The sequence below is a fragment of the Cucurbita pepo genome, chromosome LG12 (genome assembly GCF_002806865.2).
Source record: "Cucurbita pepo subsp. pepo cultivar mu-cu-16 chromosome LG12, ASM280686v2, whole genome shotgun sequence".
NCBI lineage: Eukaryota > Viridiplantae > Streptophyta > Magnoliopsida > Cucurbitales > Cucurbitaceae > Cucurbita > Cucurbita pepo.
The window spans coordinates 6,884,790-6,910,975 of record NC_036649.1 but is presented as its reverse complement, the minus strand read 5'-3'; the positions used below and the strand labels follow the sequence as shown (position 1 = coordinate 6,910,975).

At 37.4% G+C, this 26,186-nt stretch overlaps 5 protein-coding genes and 2 non-coding genes across 15 annotated transcripts; 5 read left to right on the top strand and 2 right to left on the bottom strand.

Annotated features, from left to right (window-relative positions):
• Positions 1–743: 743 nt before the first annotated feature.
• LOC111806346 (haloalkane dehalogenase 2) lies at positions 744–7,593 on the bottom strand. 6 transcript variants are annotated; one of them, XR_002816792.1, is made up of 14 exons: positions 7,247–7,593; positions 6,649–6,724; positions 6,493–6,578; positions 4,447–4,540; positions 4,279–4,355; positions 4,024–4,151; positions 3,671–3,742; positions 3,322–3,392; positions 2,356–2,431; positions 1,913–2,056; positions 1,790–1,838; positions 1,305–1,399; positions 1,099–1,177; positions 744–995 (listed from the first exon to the last, which is right to left on the bottom strand). XR_002816792.1 is itself a non-coding variant. In XM_023691612.1 (12 exons), the coding sequence occupies exons 1-11, from the start codon at positions 7,544–7,546 to the stop codon at positions 1,799–1,801; spliced, it is 1,164 nt and encodes a 387-aa protein (XP_023547380.1). In that variant the 5' UTR covers positions 7,547–7,593; the 3' UTR covers positions 744–995; positions 1,790–1,798. The 6 variants fall into 6 exon arrangements, 3 of the variants coding, with proteins under 3 accessions (XP_023547380.1, XP_023547379.1, XP_023547378.1); XR_002816793.1 differs by lacking the exon at positions 1,099–1,177; XR_002816794.1 differs by lacking the exon at positions 1,305–1,399.
• A 1,066-nt stretch (positions 7,594–8,659) lies between these two features.
• On the top strand, positions 8,660–11,850 carry LOC111807675 (protein FAR1-RELATED SEQUENCE 6-like). The gene is made up of 2 exons (XM_023693499.1): positions 8,660–8,840; positions 9,612–11,850. The coding sequence occupies exon 2, from the start codon at positions 9,626–9,628 to the stop codon at positions 11,627–11,629; it is 2,004 nt and encodes a 667-aa protein (XP_023549267.1). The 5' UTR covers positions 8,660–8,840; positions 9,612–9,625; the 3' UTR covers positions 11,630–11,850.
• A 1,182-nt stretch (positions 11,851–13,032) lies between these two features.
• LOC111807621 lies at positions 13,033–14,624 on the top strand. 3 transcript variants are annotated; one of them, XR_002816962.1, is made up of 4 exons: positions 13,033–13,209; positions 13,326–14,144; positions 14,226–14,388; positions 14,490–14,624. XR_002816962.1 is itself a non-coding variant. In XM_023693422.1 (2 exons), the coding sequence occupies exon 2, from the start codon at positions 13,377–13,379 to the stop codon at positions 14,334–14,336; it is 960 nt and encodes a 319-aa protein (XP_023549190.1). In that variant the 5' UTR covers positions 13,033–13,209; positions 13,326–13,376; the 3' UTR covers positions 14,337–14,466. The 3 variants fall into 3 exon arrangements, 1 of the variants encoding a protein (XP_023549190.1); XR_002816961.1 differs by having other exon boundaries at positions 13,326–14,388; XM_023693422.1 differs by lacking the exon at positions 14,490–14,624 and having other exon boundaries at positions 13,326–14,466.
• LOC111807622 (putative pentatricopeptide repeat-containing protein At3g15930) lies at positions 14,533–17,896 on the bottom strand. The gene is given in 5 exon segments (XM_023693424.1): positions 14,533–15,067; positions 15,574–16,596; positions 16,599–17,012; positions 17,171–17,264; positions 17,655–17,896. Coding segments are annotated over 5 exon segments (2,196 nt in total). The 5' UTR covers positions 17,805–17,896; the 3' UTR covers positions 14,533–14,552.
• A 950-nt stretch (positions 17,897–18,846) lies between these two features.
• Positions 18,847–25,033, top strand: LOC111807689 (PX domain-containing protein EREX-like). Of its 2 annotated transcripts, XM_023693513.1 has the most exons (9): positions 19,889–20,326; positions 21,380–21,490; positions 21,690–21,788; positions 21,940–22,026; positions 22,217–22,325; positions 22,500–22,780; positions 22,916–23,158; positions 24,330–24,551; positions 24,640–25,033. In XM_023693513.1, exons 1-9 carry the CDS (start codon positions 20,063–20,065, stop codon positions 24,871–24,873), a joined length of 1,650 nt encoding a protein of 549 aa, XP_023549281.1. In that variant the 5' UTR covers positions 19,889–20,062; the 3' UTR covers positions 24,874–25,033. The 2 variants fall into 2 exon arrangements, with proteins under 2 accessions (XP_023549282.1, XP_023549281.1); XM_023693514.1 differs by lacking the exons at positions 19,889–20,326; positions 21,380–21,490 and adding an exon at positions 18,847–19,340.
• Positions 25,034–25,908: 875 nt separating this feature from the next.
• Positions 25,909–25,981, top strand: TRNAF-GAA. The gene has a single exon. It is a non-coding gene; the product is annotated as a tRNA-Phe (tRNA).
• A 128-nt stretch (positions 25,982–26,109) lies between these two features.
• TRNAF-GAA lies at positions 26,110–26,182 on the top strand. The gene has a single exon. It is a non-coding gene; the product is annotated as a tRNA-Phe (tRNA).
• Positions 26,183–26,186: the final 4 nt, after the last annotated feature.

The window sequence follows — 26,186 nt, the reverse complement described above, 5'->3', positions numbered from 1 at the left end:
ATAAAAAAATATATAGAAATTATGAGTCGGTAGGACTAAATGCATTTAATTTATTGAACCAATTGATTTTTTTTTTTTTTAAAGGAAAAAAATATATAATTTTTCCATTCATATGATAATAAAGTTAATTTTTAAAAAATAATTAAATAATTAAGATACTTTCAATTATACCCTTCAAAAATTGAGAATTTTCAACCCTACCCTCAATGTTTGAATGTTGTTGAAAATACCCTTTTAGGAAATTTCATTAAAACGTGTAAGAGGCTTAAAGGATTAAGACCAATTAAATAATACAAACAACTTTTAATTGGTTTTATTTATTTTTAATTCTAAGTTAAGAGTGTATGAATAGCCACAGGCTCGTAATGCGTTGAATTTTTAGAACAAAACAAAAGATTTACTTGAGCTGGATAGGGGGAAAGTACTTGACAAAACTTTATAACCATAATTAAATGTGATTATGTAATTCACGACTCAAATGGTAATTACAGAACAATTTTTAACTTTTTGTTCGAGATTATATGTAGTTTTTTATTTTTTGTTTGAGATCATGTATATCAATTAGTTGAATTGTATTTAGCCGGTATCAGTTCTCCAATATAGGTTTGTATGTGAGATTGGATAAATCATACATTCGTTATAAGGGTGTGGAAACCTCTCTATAGTAGATACGTTTTAATGGACTTGAAATGGATCAAAGCGGACAATTATGCTAGCAATGGACTTGAACTGTTACACAATCATGATGGTAGTTTGTAATTTTATCCATTGAACTATGCTCGACTTAGTTCAATCACATCTCATTTGAATACAAGACAGTTAAATCAATAATGAGAAAAACATGTTTGAATTTGTGTTTTTCCTTTTTTCTCTCCTAATTCTAAAGTAATCTAAACACAAAAAGGTCATTATTGACGGTGTTCGTCACATTTTCTCTCTTAATAAAATCGCGTCAAACGTTTGCCCTTTTGCTTTCGACAAGTGGAGGTATTGACCTTGCAAACAAGATATTTAAAATGTTACTAATTAAAGATTACTTTTAAAATTTAAAATATATATTCTCAACCATGAAATTAAAATTTGTATTAATTTACCTACCAAAGCTTTTCTCAACTTCGGATATTGTCGGTTTGTTCCCAAATTTTCATATTCTTTTAAGAAACTATAATTTTTGGTCCTAAAAAGAAAAAAAATTATTTTCTTTTAGTTTTCAAATTTTGGTTTGGTGTCCAAAAACATTAGTACAAAGTGGATAACCTTAATCAAAACGAAAATAATATCTATAAACTAGGGCATTCACTTACATTCAGCATGACTCCAACTTTCGTTCGGGTTAAACGTCAATTAAGCTTTTCTTGACGAAAATTTCAAAGAGGAAGAAGGGGACCGCCCTCTAAGCCTAAGCGGAAAAAGGGTTAGAATGAATGATGAGAATCGACCTAACGGGATCGGATAATTATCAAAGGGCTAATTAAAACAAAATTAGAATATCCAAAAATGAATATGCCAGATGTATGAGAAAATCCATCAAGGATGGTTGTAGCTAGCTGTATGATAGTGTGGAGATTAGTTTAGGAGAGATATAAGGAATTAAAGGAATTAATTAAGGCACCTAAGATTCCTTGAAATGGACGCCCTATAACGTAGTTTTTTCCTCCTAACATCCCACTAGTTTCCTAGGTATACCAGGAAGAAATATTCATGAAGTAATTAATTCATGCAGGGTTGGTTGATGAAGCATTAATGTAAATAAATACAAAATAACTAAGTTTATGAACAATAAAATTACCAGGAAGTTTCAGAAAAACGACCGCAAAGCCTCGATGACCTTCTCGGGCCTGTTCGTGATGGTAATCAGAAACTTAGAACAGTATAGAGAAAGTTAGATGCAAATGAAGCGGAGGAAGTTTACCAGTCCTCTTGGGGCATGTGGCCAGCTCCTTCAATAAGCTTGAGCCGGATTGTTGATGAGTTCTGGTTTTGGAACTCTTCTGCAATGGACTGAGGTAGATACTTGTCTGAAATGCCCCAAAGAACAAGACCTGGTTTGTCCCATCTGTGAGTCACAGCAATTTTTGTTTATGATGAGATTTTGTCATGGGAGCTTAGTTTCTTGTCCTGACATTACAGCAGACAAGAAGTCACCCGCGTCTATGAACCAGTTTATTACAGCCTGACATTCATGCATTTCTGGAGATGGTTTTTTTTAATGTTTTTTAATGAATATTAAGCTTATAAATCAAATTTTTAAATGTACTGTTCAAAGAATAAATGAAGCTACAGAACAACTTCAGAGAAACACATAATAACATCTAAAAATAGCTAAAACAAGGAGGTGACAAGAGAAAAACTGACCTTCCAGAAGCAAAGCCAGCACTTATCCGACTTAAAATATCATTGAAATTAGCTTTTCTTGCTGCTTCGAGTAAAGCTGAAAGGACAAGGGACATTAGAAAAACTGACTTTCCGTGGGAGATCGATTGCTTTAATCATTTATCATGGCCTAGGGAAGTAATCTCTGTCACAAGAAACTAATTTTAGCTGGTTTTATTTGATAAGAGAGCATACTACAATTGATAATTTAATTCATAAACTTTATGTAACGAGGATTGTGAGATCCCTTATCGATTGGAGAGAGAAACGAGTGCCAGCGAGAATGCTGGGTGTCACGGTCATGCTCGTCCAAGGCGTGTTGCCCATGGCCGCATGCCCATGACAAGTCAAACCCTTTATGTCTTTCCATGTTCTAGTGTTTTACTTTTGTATTTCTAGGAACCATGACGTTTCGGAAAAATCATGTTTAGGCCTGCTAGACATGAAATGTCTCAGAATGTACTATAGGGGAATATGACTAATTGTCAACTTCTCCCTACCAAAAGTTATATACTTTGAGCCGTTGTTGTTACTCTCTTGCTTGCATATATAACGTCTCTTTCAAAATCTCTCTTTCACAAATCTCTCTCTGCCCTCTTTGGTACCCAGTGTCACAATCGTACTCTTGATGGCAGCGACTTGTCGTTGGAAAGTGAGTGCCGCACAATCGCAAGTCGCTGCCATCAAGAGTACGATTGTGACACTGGGTACCAAAGAGGGTGGATTGTGAGATCCCACATCTGTCGGAGAGGGGAACAAAGTGTTGTTTATAAGAGTGTTGAAACCTCTCCCTAGCATATGCATGTTAAAAATTTGGAGGGAATGTCCGAAAGAAAAAGCTCAAAGAGGACAATATCTACTGATGATGAGCTTGAGCCGTTACAATTAATAAGAGTAATGTAGATTTATTTTATTGAACGAATTTAATTGATAGATTTTGTTACGTACCAAAACCAGGTCCTCCACTAGACAAGTATGGAAGTCTATAAACATCAGCCTTTTCCAGCTTTAATACGTATCTGCAAGCAGAGAAGTTAATGTGTCAACATTTCTAAAATGACACTGTAAGTGTCCAAAAAAAAGTGTATAAATCAAAACAGACTCTAAATATACGTTTTGATCGTTTATCTAATAAAAGTTCATTAAGTTTTTAACATAATCCAGTTTTTTTTTTTTTTTTTTTTTTTTTTTTTTTTTTTTNTGATTCTAACGACTCTGTAGTTAGAATTATATCACAGGAAGACAGTGAGTAATAACATATGAACGATCCAGTGTCAAGATGCTCTTAGATACATACGCGCTGCCTGCTTCAATAAAACGTTCTGCCATAACTGCATTCTGGCATGTAAATTCACCAAACAGAGGGATCCTATACGCAGAGTAAACAAACTGAAACACGTCATTAACAAGCACTTGAAAAGAAAAAAAAAGAAGTTATTTCCAAGATCAGAAGTGAAAAATAAGATTGATTCTTGTTAAAAATTAAGAAAATTACATAATTACTAAAAAGTTGACGGATGCGTCATTAGCAAATCAGAGCTAAAAGGGAACCAAAAAATTTAGACGGCTAAATAGTGTTTTTTCATCCTATCCCTAAATGAAGATTCTAAAACTCATGGTCAAAACTTAGTTAGAATCATCATATTGAACCTTAGCTGTTGAAATAACCCAGGAACAGGAGAAGAAACCGTTAATGGACTGTTTAGAATGGATATCTTTGATATCCTGCTCTGATTTTTCAAGGCCCATGTCAATCCATATGATCCCACCAGAAAACCCTTCAAGAAAATTGGATCAAGTTTAATTTAATGCAGCAAGATACGAATGGATGGACACAATCATGGCAGCTTAGCTATATATCTAACATTCTATGGAACAATCTTTCCTGAAAAGTTCAGATCCAACCTGAATCACTAAGTTAAAGGGAGAGTCGACGCCGAGCACATCAAGTAGTTTATCCAGTTCCTCGTGGTACTCTTTCTCTGTGCCAATGCAAATATCACATATGCTACAAAATAATATAATCGAACAACTACTAATTATTATAAAACGAGTGATTACAAGTTGCAAAACCTGTATAATTAAAGCCATATCCTGGTTGCGGTTTGTCACTGAAACCGAATCCTATCCAATCAGGAGCAAAGCAGTGGAATCCAAGAGCAGACAACTAGTCAATACAACAGAAAAAGTAAAACAAAAAAAAGGTGAAGTTTCACCCAGAAAAAACAGTGCTAAGATATAATTTAAACGAAATATCCCGATAAAGATTGAAACTGTGAGATCCCACGTCGATTGGGGAGGAGAACGAAATATTTTTTACAAGGGTGTGGAAACCTCTCCCTAGCCATTTTAAAAACCTTAAGGGGAAGCCCGAAAGGGAAACCCAAAAAGGACAATCTCTGCTAGCAGTGGGCTTGGGTTGTTACAAATGGTATTAGAGTCAGATACTGGGCGATATGCCATCGAGGAGGTTGAGCTCCGAAGGGGGTGTGAGAATGTTTACTTAATTCACCAAACCTAAATGGTGTGAAAATTATCTATTTATAATCAAATAAATTACAAGGATATGGAAAGAGTAATAAATGAAAAGATACTCATAGTAAAAAAGACAAATATAGATATTTGCCTTATAATAAAATATCAAATATGACATATATGGTAAATTATAATTTAGTACTAAATATCCTTAACACTCTCCCGCAAGCTAAGCGTCGGATTTGAACGAACGTGAAGCTTGGATCTGAAAAATTTAAAGAGAGGTCGAGAAACACTTTTCGTGAAGATATCAACAACCTGGTTTAGAGGAGGCGTAGAGAAACACTTTCTTGCCCATCGAAAACTATAGAGGGATCGTCGCTCAGCGGCGATGCTACCTTGGCTTCGGCGAGAATATGTCTAACCCATGAAGAGGGATCGTCGCTCAGCGACGATTCTGCCTTGGCTCCAGTGAGAATATGTCAACCCAAGAAGTAGAAGGGGAAACCTAGAGCAAGGGACAAAGACAATGTTGAAGCTGGAAGAGTCGCCACAGTGGGCGAAGAAACCAATTTTGGCGAGAAGGGAGGCAGCGACTTGGTTGGCGAAGAGGCCAGTGTGGCGCCCAGATTCCAAAGATAAATCTATGCAGAAGGTCGATAGGTTTAGGTTAGGGTTTCTATGAAGGATGAAGGGAAGATTGTGAAGAAAATGAAAGAGACTATGTTGGTTGAGGGAAAATCGATTATGTTGGAAAAGGTGAGGTTGTATGTAAAGAGTATAACAACGGGTGATTTAGAGGTCAAAAGGGTAGAGCCAAACGGTAATCAATCGGCTTCGCCTACGACAGCCATGGTAGTGGAAAAGAATATGAGTAGGGGATTCATAAACCATTGAAAATAAAGGATCGAGGTTGCTAAACTAAGAGGGCTTTGATACCATGAGAATGTTTACTTAATCCACCGCACCTAAATGGTGTGTGAAAATTCTCTATTTATAATTAAATAAATTACAAGGATATGGAAATAGTAATAAATGTCAAGAATAATATATGGAAAGGAAAGGGAAAGCCCATAGAGGACAATATTTGCTAGCAGTGGGCTTGAGCTGTTACAAATGGTATAGAGTCAGACACGAAGTGATATGCCATCGAGGAGGTTGAGCCCCGAAGGGGGTGGATATGAGGCGGTGTGCCAGCAAGGACGCTGGACCCCGAAAGGAGTAGATTGGGGAGTCCCACATCAATTGGAGAAAGGAACGAGTGTCAATGAGGACAATAAGCCCCGAAGGGAGGTGGATTGTGAGATCCCACATCAGTTGAGGAGGAGAACGAAGCATTCTTTATAAAGGTTTGGAAACATCTCCCTAGCAGACGCGTTTTAAAAACCTTGAGGGGAAGGTCCAAAGAGGACAATATTTGTGACGGTTACGGTCACGTGGATGTTCAATCTATCCAAACTCAACCCAGCCAAGATTTCAGTTCTCAAAGAAAGAAAAAAGTGTAACAAAATGGGTTGAAGAACTGTACAAGTCTTTCTATCTCGATCCTTTGGTTGACAGTTCTAGGAGTTCCATGGTTTTGAGACTCTGGAAACTTGATAACAAGAAAGTTTAATGCAATTCTAAACACTAGTTTAGCAAGACCTCGTTCATGACAACTCGATAGCTATAAGATTGTGTTGGAGCGCCATGAAGGAAGACTATAGTTCCCCGCCGGCTGTTGGCGGCCCCTGCATGATCAAAAGACATCCAATGTTTATCATTGAACCAAATAACTTGGAAGTAGCTAAAATGACATACCTGTCTCTCTAACAAACCATCTGAATTTCCCAGATTTGACGTAAGAGCCATATTCCTTTCCCTTGTCCTCTATCCTCTATTGAAAGATACACATGTTAGATGATTAACATGCACAATGAGATGCAAATTCAGCCATTATGAAAAATCCTTGGAAACTACAAGAAGATTGATGAACTAAGCAAGTTATCAACATAATGACCTACAGATTTTCTCGACAAAGAACTCTATAGGATTTTTAAACATTAAATTGGAGCTCAAATCCCCTGATCTTATGCTACTCATTTTCAATTGATGGTCAACTTGAACATAAGAAGAAAAAAATTAGGTATCTCAGTCACACGCGAGATACAGATATGAAACACATTGATCCTAAGAACGCGAAGAGAAATCAGAGAACAACAGGCCATAGACGAATTATGACAGTTGACAAGCACGATGAAATCGGTTCCACGCGTAGCTTGAATCAGTAATTACCCGAAAAACTCATCAATCAATTTACTAATTAATTAACAGAACGGGGAATTAAATTTTCCGAGACGATTACCAGATCACTAGTTTAAATTTAATTTTGATGCCATGGAAAATGAATCGTACTTACATAGAGCATCTGCCCGACATTTCCATCCTCAGCGGGGCTCTCAGGAAGTTGAATCGCACTTCGGCTTGACGGATTGTCTGTCACGAACCCAAACGGACTGAAACCAGGAGAATCGGCGTCGGCGTCGCCCGTTTCGTCTTTGCCCTTGGCACTGACAGTTATTCTGCCGCCGGCGGTTGCCGGTCTGATTCTTGTGGTGGCGGGAGTGAAATAGTAGTACGATTTTGTGGAGGCGGAAAGGGAAGAGAGTGGATAAGACGACGGTACGCTGAGAGGCTGAGAGAGAACAGCCCTGGCCATTGGCTCCGTGACAGGTTTCGAGGCTGTGAACCAACAACGGTTTTAACGGACTTTTTAAGTCCCGTTCTTTTTATTATGCTTACAGTATATTTATTTTTAATATAAGTTCAATATATATTTTAAGTAAATTTAAACATTTCAATTAAGTATGTTTTAAACATCTTTAGTTTGGTCCTTAACCATTAATTAATGTTTAATGACTTCTTAATCAATAACATATTTTTTTTATCTTATTATATTTTTTAATATAAGCTAAATATGTGTTTTAATGTGTATTATTTTACTCTCCGTGAATTCTAAACATTTTAATTTAGGGTTTTATACATTTAACAATTTAAATTTAGTGGTTGACTATTAAAGAATTACTTTTATAATTTTAAATTATAAATTTTGCGAGATCCTATGTCGGTTGGAGAGTCGAACAAATCCTTATTATAAAAGTATGAAAACCTCTCACTAGACGCGTTTTAAAATATTGAGGTTGACGACGATACATAACGGGTCAAAATGGACAATATATACCCACGGTGAGCTTGAATTGTTACAAATGATAGCAGAGCCAGACATTAGGCGATGTGCCAGTGAGAACACTGAGCTCCTAAGGGGGTGGATTGTGAGATCTCATGTCGGTTGAAGAGGAAAACGAAAGATTTCTTATAAAAATATGAAAATCTCTCCCTAATATACACGTTTTTAAACCAAAATCTCTCTTTTAGTAGACATGTTTTTAAACTGTGAGACTGACAATGACATAAAAACAAAAAAAATATCTACTAGCAATGGACTTTGGTTGTTACAAATTTAGTCCTAAATTTTTTAAAAAATTATTATATACAAAGTTTATGATTATATTAAATATATTTAGTAAATTTAAAATTTAAAATTTATGAATTTATTAAATAATAAACAAAAAAATTTATAGGGTAAACTTGTAAAGGTCGACTTACACGACAACGTTGAATAATGTTGACTATCTTCTTATTCTATGAAACAATTACAGCCGTTGGATCAACCGAGCTCAACAAGATCATATTATTAATGTCCGTAGCGCATTAAAACCTTGGAAAACCGGAATAAGAGGATAGTTTCGAAGCTTCCATTGCGGTGGTTGAGCTCGGCAAAGTTGGAAATCCACTGTACAAAAAAAAAAATAGAGAAAATCGGATCCTTACCGGACCCGACCCGCCGTAGTTTTCAGGTCGACGGCGTTGTTCCTTCTCGGATTACAGCTTCAGAATCGTCCAACGTCTATCTACGACTACGGCCAAGATCTCACGTTCTCCATCAATGTTCTGTAATTCCCTTCAATCCTCTCTCTTTTCTCTACTTGAACTGTCTTCCAGGGTTTAGTTTTATGCTGTCATTCTCTTTCCGGGATGTATTTTGAACTTCCTTTTGTGTACAATTGCATTGCGGGAAGGGGAAAGTTGATAGACGAGAGATACAAGTGATGTTTTCGTGTTAAAAATTGGATAATTCGAGGATTTGTGTTGTTTGTCTGTTCTCACCTGAAGGATAAGATTCAAGATTGTTGTTGAGTTTTGATTTCTGGTAATCTTCAATGGTGGATTTTCTTGGAACTTATGTGATCAGGGCGCAGGAAGGAAATCCCTAATTTAATTTTTCAGGAACCTGAGATACACAGAAACCGATTTGTTACCTGGTAGTTGCTTGTAGATTCTCGTATTGTCTGAATCATTTTGTTTCTCTTGACATAAAATTTCTTCCTAATTTGTAGAAACGAGTTTCTTTTGTTTACTTTATGGCATTGAAACCTGATTAGTTTGTGAGCCGATGGAGACCTGGAATTGAGAATGGTTGAAAATCGGAGTACTTCATTGTACATTATCCTAATAGATTGATTTCGTTAATATAATTGTTAAGAACTGACTCTCTATACTTGTTTGATCTCTGCTAGCTGCTGGTTTGATTTTTACTTTACTGAAAAATTAGAGCCTAATCTGTTTATTGTCTTCCCGATCTGTCTCTGCCTACCTCAGAATCTTAAGCCATTTAGTTTTGTAATTGTTCATATGCTGATTAAGAAACGGTTAATTGTTGTTAGGGGCTGAATGAGTTATGGAAGAACCCTCTCTTACCAGTGACCAATCACCTCAGGTGGAACACAGTGGCATTCATAAAGATGGAAATGAAGATGCTCCAATTTCGGAGTTAGATGGCCATCATGGAAGGAAGGAATTTGTTGCACCTGCTGTTGGAATGGAATTTGAGTCTTATGAGGATGCTTACAATTACTATAATTGTTACGCTAAGGAAGTTGGTTTTCGTGTTAGAGTGAAGAATTCATGGTTTAAGCGGAATAGTCGGGAAAAGTACGGTGCGGTACTTTGTTGCAGTAGCCAAGGTTTCAAAAGAATTAAAGATGTTAACCGATTAAGAAAGGATACCAGAACAGGTTGTCCTGCAATGATAAGGATGAGGCTTATGGACTCACAAAGATGGAGGGTTCTTGAAGTTTCACTTGAGCATAACCATTTATTAGGTTCTAAGATTTACAAGTCGATGAAGAAGATGAACGGTGGAGCTAAAAGGAAGATACAGTTGAGCTCTGATGCAGAAGATCGAACTATCAATTTGTATCGAGCACTTGTGATCGATGCTGGTGGTAGTGTGGCCACAGATACTAGTGCCAAAAAAGTTAGGATTATTCCCGATAATCGAAATCATTTGAACCTTAAAAAAGGTGATTCGCAAGCCATTTATAACTACCTATGTCGCATGCAGTTAACTAACCCAAACTTCTATTACTCGATGGATCTCAATGACGACGGGCGCCTGCGTAATATGATTTGGGTCGACGCTCGATCAAGAGCTGCGTGTGCTTTTTTTGGTGATGTTATTTGCTTTGACAACTCATATTTGTCTAATAAATATGAGATTCCCCTTGTGGCATTTGTTGGAATAAATCACCACGGTCAGTCAGTGCTGCTTGGTTGTGGCCTCTTGGCTGGTGAGACAACAGAGTCTTATACTTGGTTATTTAGAGCTTGGCTGTCGTGTATGTCGGGCCGCTCTCCTCAAACGATTATTACAGATAGGTGCAGGCATTTGCAAGCTGCGATTACTGAGGTATTGCCGAAGTCTCAACATCGCTTTGGCTTGTCTTATATCATGAAGAAAGTGCCCGAGAAGCTTGGAGGATTGAGGAACTATGATGCCATCAAGAAGGCATTTAATAAAGCAGTTTATGAAACTCTGAAAGTGATTGAATTTGACTCTGCTTGGGGATTCATGATCCAACGATTTGGAATTGGCGATCACGAATGGCTTAGATCGCTATTCGAAGACCGAGGCCAGTGGGCTCCTGTTTATTTGAAAGACACGTTTTTTGCTGGTATGTCTGCCATGGGTCGAGGGGAGAAACTAAATCCTTTCTTTGATAAGTATGTTCACAAACAAACCCCATTGAAAGAATTTCTTGACAAGTATGAATTAGCTTTACAAAAGAAGCACAAGGAAGAGGCCTCTGCTGATATAGAATCAAGAAACTCTTCCCCCACTTTAAAAACAAGATGTTCTTTTGAGTTGCAGCTCTCAAAAGTGTTTACAAGAGAAATATTCACAAAATTCCAGTTCGAAGTTGAAGAAATGTATTCATGCTTCAGCACGACACAGTTCCAAGTCGATGGTCCGTTGGTCATATTCTTGGTGAAGGAACGCATAGTGAGCGAGGGCAACCGGAGGGAAATTCGAGAATACGAGGTTCTTTACAACAGAACCGCAGGCGAGGTTCGTTGTATATGCAGTTGCTTTAACTTCTATGGATATCTATGTCGACATGCGTTATGTGTACTTAATTTCAACGGGGTCGAGGAGATTCCTTCTAGATACGTGTTATCCCGATGGAAAAGGGATTATAAGAGATTGCATGTTCCAGATCACGAAACCGATATTGTCGATGGTTCCGAGCGCGTGCGATGGTTCAATCAGTTGTACAAAAGTGCCTTACAAGTTGTAGAAGAAGGGGTGATTTCTCTCGACCATTACAAGGCTGCATTGCAAGCCTTCGAGGAATCAATAAGTAGGGTTCATGAAACAGTAAGAGAAGAGAAGCATGAGTAAACTCCGACTGAAGCTCGATCGAAACGACATGCTCGTCTAGATAGAAATAGTTGTTGCTATACCATTGATACGGAATTTTTACTGTGAATCAGTGTAAAGTCTTCTTCACTCTTTTCTGAATCTTTTGCCTGTTTATGTCCTCTACGAACTTGAAGGGGTATTGAAAGTAAGAAGAATGGGCTGAGGTTTAAAATAAAGGGGGATCGCTGTTGGGATTGGAAGCTTTAATGTTCCAGTAAAAGTTCCAATTTTAATATTTGAGATATGAATATTCAAATATCCTAACCTCAAGAAAAAGAAAAGGGTACATATCAGCCTGTTTTATGAATTGAACATTTTATAGCATAGTTCGATAGTGAATTTTTCGTATAAACCGAAGATTTGAATCTGCGTTCTTCGTGATGTGATGTCATGTTATGAAACTTAGAAATGGTTCGAAAAAAATAAAATAATCAATATTACTCTTTTAGAAGTTAAATTTAATTTTAAAAGAGTTTATGTTTAAGCCTCCCTCATCATAGGTGAAATCCAATCCCTTGGCCTCTCGGAAGCCCGAAGGAAGCCAGAAAAGAGCGAGCAGCCTAGGAAGAAAGAAGTCGCACAATCTTGAAATCATTAATTTGTCCAAGATTCCGTTTCGATGAAAATATAAAAAGTAGAACCTACTATCCACCCACGTCAGATCCCCTAAACTAATCTAATAAGTTGAATCGTAGTCTTATCACCTTATCACCCAATCATACTCAAAATCTGAGTTTGATCATAGCTCAGAAAGAACACTATCTATATGAAAAAATTAGTTTCACATATTTATGATGGAATAGTTTCAAATAGAAAGTATGAATATATCGCGTTTAAATTATTTATAAAAATAAGTTATTGAGACAATATTAAACAAATAAAATAAGAATTTAAATATCATTTTAGTCTTTTAATTTTTTTTATTTATTTTAGTTTATGTAATTTTCGAGGGTTTAAATTTGGTATAATACTTTCAATAAAATTTTAAAATAGCTCATATTTGTAGTTTTATGGTTAATTTTTTCAATCAATAAATTTTAGAAATTTGTTCACATAAAATAATTTATTGCATGAAAATTATTATCATTATATAATAATTTTTGGTAAAAATTAACTTAAAAAATACTAAATTTAAAATTTATTAAAAAATAGCTGAAATACACCTTTATTTTAAAAAAAATTATATTTTCATACAAAAAAAAAAAAAAAAAAAAACTTTCAAAATGTCTATTTTTTTTTAATCGAATTTTCGTATTTTCTTAAAGTTTAAATTTTTTTACTAGTTTTGAAACTTGGACTTTTAAATACTTTCTAATTTAAAAATGAGAAAAATAGAGGGAAAAAAAAAAAAGAAAAAAAATGAAAAGGTCTTTCTATAATGGGCGGGATCGTTAAGAAAGAGGGGAACGAGACGAAGCGGGAAGCAAAGTGAAAACCCGCTGAATTTCGGTCACTTCGGCGCGAATTTTGCAGAGCTCCTAGTCCTTCTCCTCAAGCTCGCGTCTCGATTCCTTTACCAGAGAAGTTGCTTACTGACCGCCATAGCCTCTGCTCTCAAGGTACGTTCTGTTCTATACTTCCTGTTTGCTTTCCAAGAAAACGATCCACTGAAAGAAAGCACCATGCTAAGAAAAGGTTTTGATCCTGAGTTTCTATATTATTACTATTGTTTCAGTCATTTACTTTTGAAATTTGCGGAAAGAAAGACCTACTAGTGGATTGAGAAATGAAGTTTAAGGCATATCTGACGGATAATGGAGTAAATCTCCTGGAGAAGAGATTTCTACCTGCCCTAGACAAGATGGGCAAAATATGCCATCTCTATTTGACTAGAGAATATGTCATCTTCCTGCATAATCTCCTCAATGGTGATGGAATTCAATCAATTGCTCAGTTTCGTAAAGAAGCTCTGTTTGATGATTACCGAATCTCCAGCCAGAATGATGATCGTATTGCGTTTACCATAGACATTTCGCTTCTCCACCGTGCAGTTCGTAGTAGTGTTAGCATTTGTTCTGAGTTTGGTAATGGTCCAACAGCGAATCGACTCCAAATTAAGTTGGTGAAGAAGTTGCCTCTGAATTGCACCCAGTCAATGCCTTTCCTTACATTTGAGACTAAAGGTTACAAATCTGCTGTCATTCAGGATGTACCGATCTCGAAGCCTATGTCAAGAGGTCAAGTTCTTGAACTTCAAACTGCTCTAGATATGGCACAGGATTTGCCTCAGACGCTTGTGCAGGTTCCTGATCTTAACCAGTTGCAGAACTTTGTGGATCGAATGAAGAATGTTGGGGATTTGCTGAATGTCTCCATAAGCAAGTATGGAGATTTACATGTGCAGATTTCCACAACGTTGATCACCCTTGGTGCGGAGTATCGAAAATTATTCGTTATAGGGGAACAAGCAAATGCTCCAGCTGAAGATCAGAATCTAAGTGCTCAGACTAGATCAACCAGAGCAATATTGAGGGGGGATGCTCAATCTGTACAGGTGAGTGTGAAGCACTTTGCCAAGAGTCTTCAGTATCACTTGGCTAAGCCAGATTGCACTTTCTATGGCATTGCTCCTCAGGGCGCCTGCTTGACTGTGATATTTCAGTTCTTCATTCCCGGCTCTCGGCAGACTGATAAATCAATCAGTCTACATTGCCGGCTTCCTGTTCTTGACCCTGGAACGAGTTGAATTCTGATTACCTTCTCTCATTTGACGTTATGAATCTATGTTAATGCCAAATGTAAGACATCTTGAATTTTTTTCTGTAGTCAGTTGGAAATGTTTGAGTTCTTTTCTTGAATACAAATACTTTGGTCAATTACTTGTGAATTTCGATCTCAGTAAACAGCTAGAAATAGACTAGAGAGGGAGGGCGGAGGTTGTCGATTCAAGAATTCAACGCCATCACCAGTAATCTTTACACGAACATAAACCATGTTTGAAATGGTGGAATCTGGTTCTGTCCCTAACAATTACTTCCCTATCATACACCTTTGAGATCAACTTTGCTACACTGTGACAGTCCAGGCACATTCTAAGGTTCTTCACAATTCTAATTGTGACCCCAGGCGGTGAATTAATGAGTCCAAAAGCAATGGCCAGCTTCTCACTGTGACGAAAGACTGAATTCTCTTTATCCTCTTCTGCTATATCAAGGAACACTTCTGAGGTATCAGGTGAATACCCTGCAAATTTCAGGTCTTGGGTCATTTTTTCTAGCTTAACATCAATTTCTTTGGTTTGAGGGTGTGACCGGTCCCCAGCTATGAATTCGTGAACTGTGCCGTTCATCTCTATCAAACTGCAACCAGGTATTTTCTTGATTCCTTTGTCCATCATCATCTGTCTCAGGTCTCGCAGGTCATTCCATCTCTTGCAAGCTGCATATATATTACACAGGAGAACATAGACTGCACCGTGTTAGACGAACACGACTCTCCACAATGGTATGATATTGTCCACTTTGAGCATAAGCTCTCGTGGCTTTGCTTTGGGCTTCCCCAAAAGGCCTCATACCAATGGAGTTAGCATTCCTCACTTATAAACACCTGATCATTCCCTAAATTAGCCAATGTAGGACTTCCATCATCCAACACCTCCCCTCAAACAAAGTGCGCCTCCCCTTAATCGAGGCTCGACTCCTTTGGAGTCTTAGTCCTTTTCTTTTGGAGTTCTTTGTTCGATATTTGAGGATTTACCAATCTATTGGCACGACTTAATTTAGGGCATGACTCTGATACCATGTTAGACGAACACGACTCTCCACAATGGTATGATATTGTCCACTTTGAGCATAAGCTCTCATGACTTTGCTTTGGGCTTCCCCAAAAGGCCTCATACCAATGAAGTCAGTATTCCTCACTTATAAACCCACGATCATTCCCTAAATTAGCCGACGTGTGACTTCCATCATCCAACACACCGTTCTCAGACTCCAACTTGAGAATCTGCTTTGCAACCATTTCGGCCATATCGGCTTCTCTATGAACTCTACAACCAGCTAGAAGAGCCCCCCAGACAATTGAATTGGGTTCTATTGGCATGTTCTTGATAACTTCATGGGCTTCTTTTAGACGACCAGCTCGAGCAAGAAGATCAACCAGACAACCGTAGTGTGCTATATTGGGTTCAATACCATGTTGGGTTGTCATGCTAAGAAAAAACTCTCGTCCTTTATCAACCATGCCGGTGTGAGTACAGGCAGAAAGAACACCAATGTAAGTAACATCATCTGGCAAAATTGAAGCTTCTAGCATTTTAGAAAACACATCAAGAGCTTTCTCACCGTGGCCATTAACTGCAAGGCCAACTATCACGGCTGTCCAGGTAAACTTGTCTCTCTGGTGCATCTTTCTGAATACTCTTTCTGCTTTGTCAACATTTCCACACTTGAAGTACATGTCTATTAAAGCATTTCTAACAAATGCATCATTATTGATCTTGTTCCGATCGATATAAGTCTTTATCCATTCTCCTAATTCCAGGGCCCCTAGCTGTGCACAAGCAGTAAGAATACTGACCATAGTGAACTCATCAGACTTTACACTGGTTGCTTGCATATGGCGGAATAGCTCGAATGCTTCTTTGAATCGGTTCGTGCGGAGGTATCCATCAATCATGGCAGTCCATGAAACACAGTCTTTCTCAGGCATTTGGTCGAAGTAGTTCCGAGCAACATCAGTCTCTCCCAAGTTGGTAAACCCAGATACAATGGTTGTCCAAGATATGATATCTTTGTTGTTCATATTTCTGAAAATCCCAAGGGCAGAATCCATTTCCCCACAAGCAGCATACATATCAATCAGTGCATTTTCAAGAACCAAATTGCTCTCAACCTTGGAGTTGTTCACACAACTATGAACCTGCTTCCCTGTTTTGAAATCCTTCAATTTGGAGCAAGCTGAAAGGATTAAAACAAGGGTCACCGTGGTGGGCAGCACTTGTTTTCCTCCATACCAAGAAAAAGTCTTCTTGATTCCTCAAACTTCACAACTTTATTGTAAGCAGCAATCATCATATTCCAAGCAATCACATCAGCCTTAGAACCAGCATCCAAGACCCCACGAGCCGTGTCCAGTAGGCCACACAAAAGATACATTTGTACCAAAGCAGTGTGAACAAAGACATTAGACAGCAGCCCATGCTTCAGAACATGGCCATGAAGCTCTCTTCCGCATTCCAATGCAATGTCTCTTGTAAATCCCTTGAACAGAAAAGGGAAGGTGTAATTATCAGGCTTAACACCTCTCCTCAACATTTCCAGGTACAAAGAAACTCTAAGCTTAGGAGAATCCAACCGGGAGTAGCCTCTGATCATGGTGTTCCAGATGAACAAATTCGGTTCAGGCGGTTAGACGAACACGACTTTCCACAATCGTATGATATTGTCCACTTTGAGCATAAGCTCTCATGGTTTTGCTTTGGGCTTCCCCAAAAGACCTCACAACAATAGAGAATATTTTTTGTTTATAAACCCATGATGATTCCTTAAATTAGTCGATGTGGGACTTTCATCATCCAACACAGGTATTTTATTCGAGCATATTTCAAGTCACTACATTCATGGGTACAACAAAAGGCCATAACTTTGTTTTGAAGTGTTAGACGAACACGACTCTCCACAATGGTATGATATTGTCCACTCTCCTTAATCGAGACTCGACTCCTTTGGAGTCTTAGTCATTTTTGACTGCCTTCGAGGAGGGGCTTGGCTCCTTTTCTTTAGGAGTTATTTGTTCGATATTTGAGGATTTGAGGATTTACTAATCTGTTGGCACAACTAAGTTTAGGGCATGGCTCTGATACCATGTTAGACGAACACGACTCTCCACAATGGTATGATATTGTCCACTTTGAGCATAAGCTCTCATGACTTTGCTTTGGACTTCCCCAAAAGGCCTCATACTAATGAAGATAGTATTCATCACTTATAAACCCATGATTATTTCCTAAATTAGCGACGTGGGACTTCCATCATCCAACATGAAGAACTGGGTCAGTAGTGACACCTGTTTTGATTGCTCGACATTAAATTTGCTGAAGCTGGTCCATGGATTCACAGATCTCGAGAAGAGAGATTAGAGGGTGGGTGGTTGAAGAGAGGGGCTTTGATGCTGCGCAGGCTATGGTGGCCATCTGCTTCAATTTTGTGAACATGTCGATGATGCAGCCGAGTCCTGAAAGGCACCGGGTATGGCATGTGCCACGTTTCTTACTAATTTATTTCTTTTAATAAATTTTAAAATTAGCTGATTGTATTTTTTTTTTTTTAATTTAGAAGGTTAAATTAGAAACTTGAATTTTATTTTTCATTTTCTAAACTTTATTTCATTTATTGATCATTATACTAGGTAAATTAGAAAATTTTCAAAAATTTTTAAACGAAGTTTTTGGGAGTATAATTATCAAAATTTAAAATTAATATTAATATCATCGATCACTAATAATTTAGTCCATAAATTTTAATTTAGTTTTATTGAGCAATTTAGTCGCAATAATTTAAAAATAAAACAATTTAATTAATTTTTTTTTTTTTTTTTTTTTTTAATTCTTTGGGTGTTGCCTTTATTATTCATAGCTTCGGTTTTTGAATTATGAGTATGGTCGTCCTGAATTACATATTTGTATCTTCGTTAAAATTCCGCCGTTGGGGTTTTTATTAGTTCGGTGGTAGTTTCAATATGATTGGAGCTGATTATTTTCTTCCCATAGGCCGTGTATAAACATTGTGGATTAGGTGATAATGTCTTTATTTAGTTGTTCATGAATTTCATACTGGGGCTCTTGCAAAAGCTAAATATCTTTGACATCCAACCGCATTGCTGTTTGCTATCTAAAATGATGTTATTAGGATGTTGATCGACGCTGCTCTGCTTTCGTGCGCCATGTGATCTTAGTTAGGGGACTTGGGGTTTGTGCTGGGAACTTCCTAAATATGATATATTGTCCACCGACCGTGGCTTGTTATAATCAGGGCTTTGAGTTTGATTTGATATGCCCCATTCAGGGGATTTTGGGTCAATTCTTCGTTATCTATATACATTTTTTAAGACGTAAGAAGTAGTTGTACTTGTAAACATGGAAGATTAGCTGTTTTTCTTCTCTCTCTATGAGATTCCACATCGGTTGGAGATGGGAACAAAACATTCTTTATAAGGGTGTGGAAACCTCTTCCTAGCAAACGCGTTTTAAAAACTTTGAGGGAAAGTCTGAAAGGGAATGCCCAAAGAGGACAATATCTGCTAGCAGTGGGCTTGGGCTGTTACACTCTCTCTCAAACGTAGTTCTGCCCGCCAGGATGGAAGAATTTGTTTCAAGTTTAGGATTTAAATGGTAGCTTTCCTTGTGTTTGTTCCTCGATACTATGAACTAGTTTTGGTTGGAAATAATCCTTAAGTTTCTAATGATAGTAGCGCAGATTGTGTTCGGCCCTGCTAGCACTCTATCAAATTACTTTTGCGTTTATTGTCTTTTTATATTTACTAATTGGAAAGGATTATTCTGGGCTCTTAGCTCCTTCATGCTCAGGAGTGTTTTCTTATTATATCATTGAAATGTTTAATGTTTCTTTATAAAAAAAAGGATGGACAGGGTACGGTGTGGCCTCACGATCCGCCCACTGGATGGAGTTACTGTGTCACAATTCCTTCATGGACTACAATTCCGAAATCAAATGGTTCAGAACCTGTGGTGGTAATTTCCATGTTTCTGTTGTTTGTCTTTGAATGCAGAAATAATAATCATTGTTATACGTGTTTTTTTTTTTTTTTTNTTTTATTTTTCATTTTCTAAACTTTATTTCATTTATTGATCATTATACTAGGTAAATTAGAAAATTTTCAAAAATTTTTAAACGAAGTTTTTGGGAGTATAATTATCAAAATTTAAAATTAATATTAATATCATCGATCACTAATAATTTAGTCCATAAATTTTAATTTAGTTTTATTGAGCAATTTAGTCGCAATAATTTAAAAATAAAACAATTTAATTATTATTAGGTTAAAAATAATTTTGATTCCAGAATTTTGAAGTAATAATATAAATTAATGATTTAGTAATTTTGGTTTAAAAGTTGTAACTCATCCTCAAAATCTGATAAAATTCTCTTAAATAATTTAATTTGTATAATAAAATTATTATGGATTAATTATGAGAGTTTTATTAAATTTAAAAATTATTTACAAACTTTCAACAAGGGACCACCCTTTTTTATTAATTTTTTTTTTTTTGTNCATTGGGGAGAAAGTTGTAAAAGAACCACCCAGAGGCAGCGGTCAAAGCCTATTCCCGACTCCGAGTACGGAAACGATTCCGGAGGCAACGTCGGGGGGTTGCATGAAAATTTGGCGCCAATTCGATTCTCAGGCGACCTTCGGCTGCGGAGCCACTCTGTAACAACAAATTCATAGGAAATGAATCTTTACGCTCACGACCTGTCTGTGTTGGATTATAATTTTGGCTTCTCCGAACCGTACGGCGAGCCCTTCTCTCGCCATACCGTTCCCTCCGCTATTTCTTCAACTGCCTTCCTCAATGAAGACGACGACGTTTACCGTCCTAGCTGGGCTGTAAGGAATAATCGCGAAATGCCCGGCGGCAGTCCCCCCAATCGCCGGCATGACGGATCGTCGCCTCTTCCACTGGGAATGGACTGGAGTCCCCCTCCTCAGAAATGGGTATTGGATTTTCCTTTTTTTTTTTTTTTTTTTTTTTTTTTTTTNATAGCTTCGGTTTTTGAATTATGAGTATGGTCGTCCTGAATTACATATTTGTATCTTCGTTAAAATTCCGCCGTTGGGGTTTTTATTAGTTCGGTGGTAGTTTCAATATGATTGGAGCTGATTATTTTCTTCCCATAGGCCGTGTATAAACATTGTGGATTAGGTGATAATGTCTTTATTTAGTTGTTCATGAATTTCATACTGGGGCTCTTGCAAAAGCTAAATATCTTTGACATCCAACCGCATTGCTGTTTGCTATCTAAAATGATGTTATTAGGATGTTGATCGACGCTGCTCTGCTTTCGTGCGCCATGTGATCTTAGTTAGGGGACTTGGGGTTTGTGCTGGGAACTTCCTAAATATGATATATTGTCCACCGACCGTGGCTTGTTATAATCAGGGCTTTGAGTTTGATTTGATATGCCCCATTCAGGGGATTTTGGGTCAATTCTTCGTTATCTATATACATTTTTTAAGACGTAAGAAGTAGTTGTACTTGTAAACATGGAAGATTAGCTGTTTTTCTTCTCTCTCTATGAGATTCCACATCGGTTGGAGATGGGAACAAAACATTCTTTATAAGGGTGTGGAAACCTCTTCCTAGCAAACGCGTTTTAAAAACTTTGAGGGAAAGTCTGAAAGGGAATGCCCAAAGAGGACAATATCTGCTAGCAGTGGGCTTGGGCTGTTACACTCTCTCTCAAACGTAGTTCTGCCCGCCAGGATGGAAGAATTTGTTTCAAGTTTAGGATTTAAATGGTAGCTTTCCTTGTGTTTGTTCCTCGATACTATGAACTAGTTTTGGTTGGAAATAATCCTTAAGTTTCTAATGATAGTAGCGCAGATTGTGTTCGGCCCTGCTAGCACTCTATCAAATTACTTTTGCGTTTATTGTCTTTTTATATTTACTAATTGGAAAGGATTATTCTGGGCTCTTAGCTCCTTCATGCTCAGGAGTGTTTTCTTATTATATCATTGAAATGTTTAATGTTTCTTTATAAAAAAAAGGATGGACAGGGTACGGTGTGGCCTCACGATCCGCCCACTGGATGGAGTTACTGTGTCACAATTCCTTCATGGACTACAATTCCGAAATCAAATGGTTCAGAACCTGTGGTGGTAATTTCCATGTTTCTGTTGTTTGTCTTTGAATGCAGAAATAATAATCATTGTTATACGTGTTTTTTTTTTTTTTTATAGATAGATATATATGTAAATTGCTTGAAGAAGTTGGGCGTTCTTGCTCCGAACATGGCTGTGTTGCTCAATATTTAAAGAAGCTTTATGATTTCTATCTTATGCTTTACAAAATTTACAGTTTTACACGGTTCAAGTTGGATTGCAATCTCCAGAAGGTAACTCTTCTACAAGAGAAATATCAAGAAGATTTAACGAGTTTCTAGAGCTATTTTACGAGGTAACATTTATTATATTCTGTTTCTTGAAATTGTTACCGTTCCTCGTCATGTACTACTTATATTAATTTTAGGCGTTACTGTAATTTATAAAAACAGATTCATCTTTAACCATGTTTTTAATCTATATGTGCTCTTCATTATGTTTTGTAGCTCAAAAAAGTATTGCCTAAGAAACAATTGCCTCCAGCTCCCCCAAAAAAGGTTTTGAGAATAAAAAACAGCGCGTTTTATGATGAGGTAAGTAATAAATGAATCTTAAGGTTCAATTATTATTATTATTTTTTATTTTATTCCTGAAGGCGAAAACTGTTTAATCAAGTATGAACGATGTACAACGTATGACTGACAATTGTGCGTGATAAAGATGACGACTTATCAAATCAAGGAACCGAGAATATTCTAAAATGCCTATATTATTTCATTGCAGCGGAAGTCTTCCTTGGAGGAATGGATGGAAAAGATGCTGTCAGACATCGACGTATCAAGAAGTGTTCCAGTGGCAAATTTTCTTGAACTCGAAGCTGCCGTGAGATCATGTAGGTGTCATATGGATGCACGTTTGCTGACATATGGAAAAGGAAGTTTAGAAATAAAAACTTGAATAACCACAAATGATTATGTGAACATGTTAGACATGTTCGGTCAATTATGATCGTCTATTAACGTTGTATGTTAACCAGCAGCTGACTCGTTGCATTTTAATTTTTCAGTTTTCAGTGATGTTAATCACCAGATATCGGAGAAGGTTTCTTCAAATATTACGCTAACAAGCTCAACTATTTCTATTGCTGCTGCTTCTTCTGTTGCCTCCAGTCCACATGATGATGCGTGTTATGTGGAACCTGAACTTGTAGCTCCAAGGCATGGAGATAACGAGGGCGTAGAATTGGAAATCGATAAACCTGCGCTGGAAAAAGCTCGAACGGACATGGAAAGTCTTGTAGTAAGATCGAACCAAGAAGTGTCTGAGAAACAATTCCTTGCAACAAAGGTGTGGGTGATTTGATTGTGGGCCATTTATTTGCTTTAGTTTTTCCTCTTTTTTGGTCATAAATCTCTTATTTACTTCTTTTGATCTCATCGTCGGGTTTCAAACGGCTAAGTAAATGCCTCAATCTTTTTCCAGGATGAACAAGTGCCCACAGAATCAACAATGATGTCAATTTTAGAGGAGAACAAAGTTTTGATGCAAGAGTTGGATGCTTCAAGAGAACAGCTCCAATACTTGCAAAAACGATATGAAGAGTTTGTGATAAAATCAAAATCCGACATCGAGTTGTTTGTCAAAGAAATTAAATCTCTTCGAGGTGCTCAGATAGACTTGAAGCAGGAGTGCAGCCAATTGATGGAAGAGAAATCAGGATTAGAGGTAAGTTTCTCCTTTTCACCATGTAGGTTCCTAATTTTATACTGTTAGCTGGTTAAAATTTAACACCGACGTTCTGTGTAACCTGTCTGCTAATTTGTGACGAATTTCGTGGTTCTTGCGGCGTAAGGCCTTTTAAGTGGGAAATTATTTGAGCTTGGTTGCGAGTTTAATGTAGAATAGGGGGAATCATATGTGCATCGAGTTGACGAATATGTCGAATATAACTTAACAGATATTTTCTAATCTATGAGAGGATGTTGGAATGTGAAGCTTTTCCGAAAAAGGTTCTAGTGATTTGCATTGCAATAGAAGACTGAATGTGAGATCCCATATCGGTTGAAGAGGGGAACAAAGCATTCCTTGTAAGGGTGTGGAAACCTCTCTCAAGTAGATGCGTTTGAAAACCGTGAGGCTGACAGCGATATGTAACGGGCCAAAGCAGACAATATTTGCTAGTGGTGGGTTTTGACTGTTACAAATGGTATCAGAGCCAGACACCGAGCGGTATGCTAGCAAGGACGCTGTACCCCAAGGGGGATGGATTGTGAGATCCCATATCGGTCAGAGAGGGGAATGAAGCATTCCTTATAAGGGTGTGAAAACCTCTCCCTAGTAGACGCGTTTGAAAACTGTGAGACTGACGACGATACGTAACGGACCAAAGCGGACAATATCGGCTAGTGGTGGGTTCGGGCTGTTCAAAATGGTATCAGAGCCAGACACCGGACAGTGTGCCAGCGAGGACGCTGGACCCCCAAGGGGGGTGGATTGTGAGATCCCCACATTAGATGGAGACGGGAACGAAACACTCTTTATAAGGGTGTGGAAACCTCTTCCTAGTAGACTCGTTTTAAAATCGTGAGGCTGATGGCGATACATAACGGGTCAAAATGAACAATATCTGCTAGTGGTGGGCTTGGACTGTTCCACTAGACGATGCTTCCTCTATAGATTTTGAGGAGGAAAAGAAGCAACTAAGCGATAGAGGACCAATGCATAAGCATAGATAAAGGAATTATTGGTAGCTTTTGGGTGTCCGATGTCAATAATTAAGATGCAAACTGTTTCGGTGATCTCATAAGCTTATTTTGGTTTAGTTTCCCCCTCCCTTTGTATGTAATGTGTATTTGCCCTCTCTGATAACATGTAGTATTTGCTCTGTTTTCTTTAGAGGCTACTTCAAACTGAAAAACATAGAATGGAGCAAGCTGATATTGCTAATCAAAAGCTTCTGCACGATTACGAATTTCTTCAATGCCGCCTTCAAGACTCCAGTGTCGACTTTTTCGTCGAGGAGGAAGATAAACTAATTCTCGAATCTGCATCGACAGCTGATGATGCTATAGAACTGTTGGCAACATCTGATAATCTCATTAGCCTTCTTTTAGCAGAGGTACTTACTTTTGTTTCCATTTAAATGTATTTGCATCATGAACACCTTGATGATCCTGAATGGCACATATTTTGGTACGTACAACCAGGCAAAGCTGCTCGCACGTGATGCCGAAGCCGATGGCATGGCTGGATCAGCTACTCCAAATGGAACTGATGAAGGGGAAGGTGACAAAGTATTAAGGAACGTACTAGCGAACATGTTCGTCGAAAACGCCCGATTAAGGATGCAGGTGAACTCTGTCATCCGTTGTGCTCTAAGTGCAAAAGGGATCACTGAGAAAGATGAAGATGAATCTGTCCAGGAAGAACTGTTGTTCTAAACACGTCTTTAGAGGAAGAGATTCCCAAAAAATGGGAGAATGTTCTTGATAGATATTGGAGAGTGAATTGATATTTTCATTATAACTTATAAAAATATATCAACAGAACATTAGTAATGTAAACTTAATATTTATTATAAGAAACATATATTTATTTTCATAGGGTAAGATGTTTATCCATTAATTTAAATACATTTATATGATTTTTTTATATAAATTTGTAGTTTTTTCATCAAATTTTAAAATCTTGCTTTTACCTCGAGCTAAGAAGATAATGTTTTTCAACGTGGAGTTTGAATAAAATTTTATTTATGTATAAATAAAATGAAAATAAATTATATGTTTTAGTTCTTCATGTTTGGATATCTTTTTAATTTAATATTTGTTGCTTAATTCTTTTTAAAAAATAAATATAAGTTTAGAATTCACCTATGAGGCTAAATAGAAAACCATTATATAATGGCCAGTAATTTCTAATAAGAAAAAAATTGTGGGAATATCTTCAATACTTCCATTTTTTAGCCATTTTTAAGCCATTTTCGAGTCATTTTTCATACATGTACTAGTGTCACTTTTTTCCCATTTTGAAACGAGGGTCGTGGGGTCGTTCAAAAAAATTGTTTTCTCGGAAGAAAAAACGTGTAATCATGACTATAAGACCTCACAATCTCACCCCTCTAAAAAATAATTATTATGTGAAAAAACTAAGTTACTTTCAATATTTATAAGGGAGAGTGTGAGACTGAATATGCGAAGGTTGCGTGTTCAATCCATATTCACCACCCATTTCTATTCCCCACCCATTTCTTAAAGTTGAAAAATTCTAGGGTCGTTTTATCATTTACCAAATTCAAATTCCAATTGTGGGAATAGTTCAATTGGGTTGCTTTGTCATTTACCAGATTCAAATTCCAATTGTGGGAATAGTTCAATTGAGAGAGCATTAGACTGAAGATCGTGTGCTTTATTTTCCATTTCATTTTTAATGGGCTGGGTTTTTCTTTTAAGAAACGCGGAAGCCAACAAGAAGCAATTGCGGGGATAGCTCAGTTGGGAGAGCGTCAGACTGAAGATCTGAAGGTCGCGTGTTCGATCCACGCTCACCGCATGTTTTTATTTTTAATGGGCTGGGCTTTTTTCTAGAAATGCGGAAGCCCACATGATTATATCATTAGGCCCATTGTACAAAGCAAACTCAAGGGTCGGTTAAGTATTTACCAGATCTACGACACAATTGCGGGGATAGCTCAGTTGGGAGAGCGTCAGACTGAAGATCTGAAGGTCGCGTGTTCGATCCACGCTCACCGCAAGCT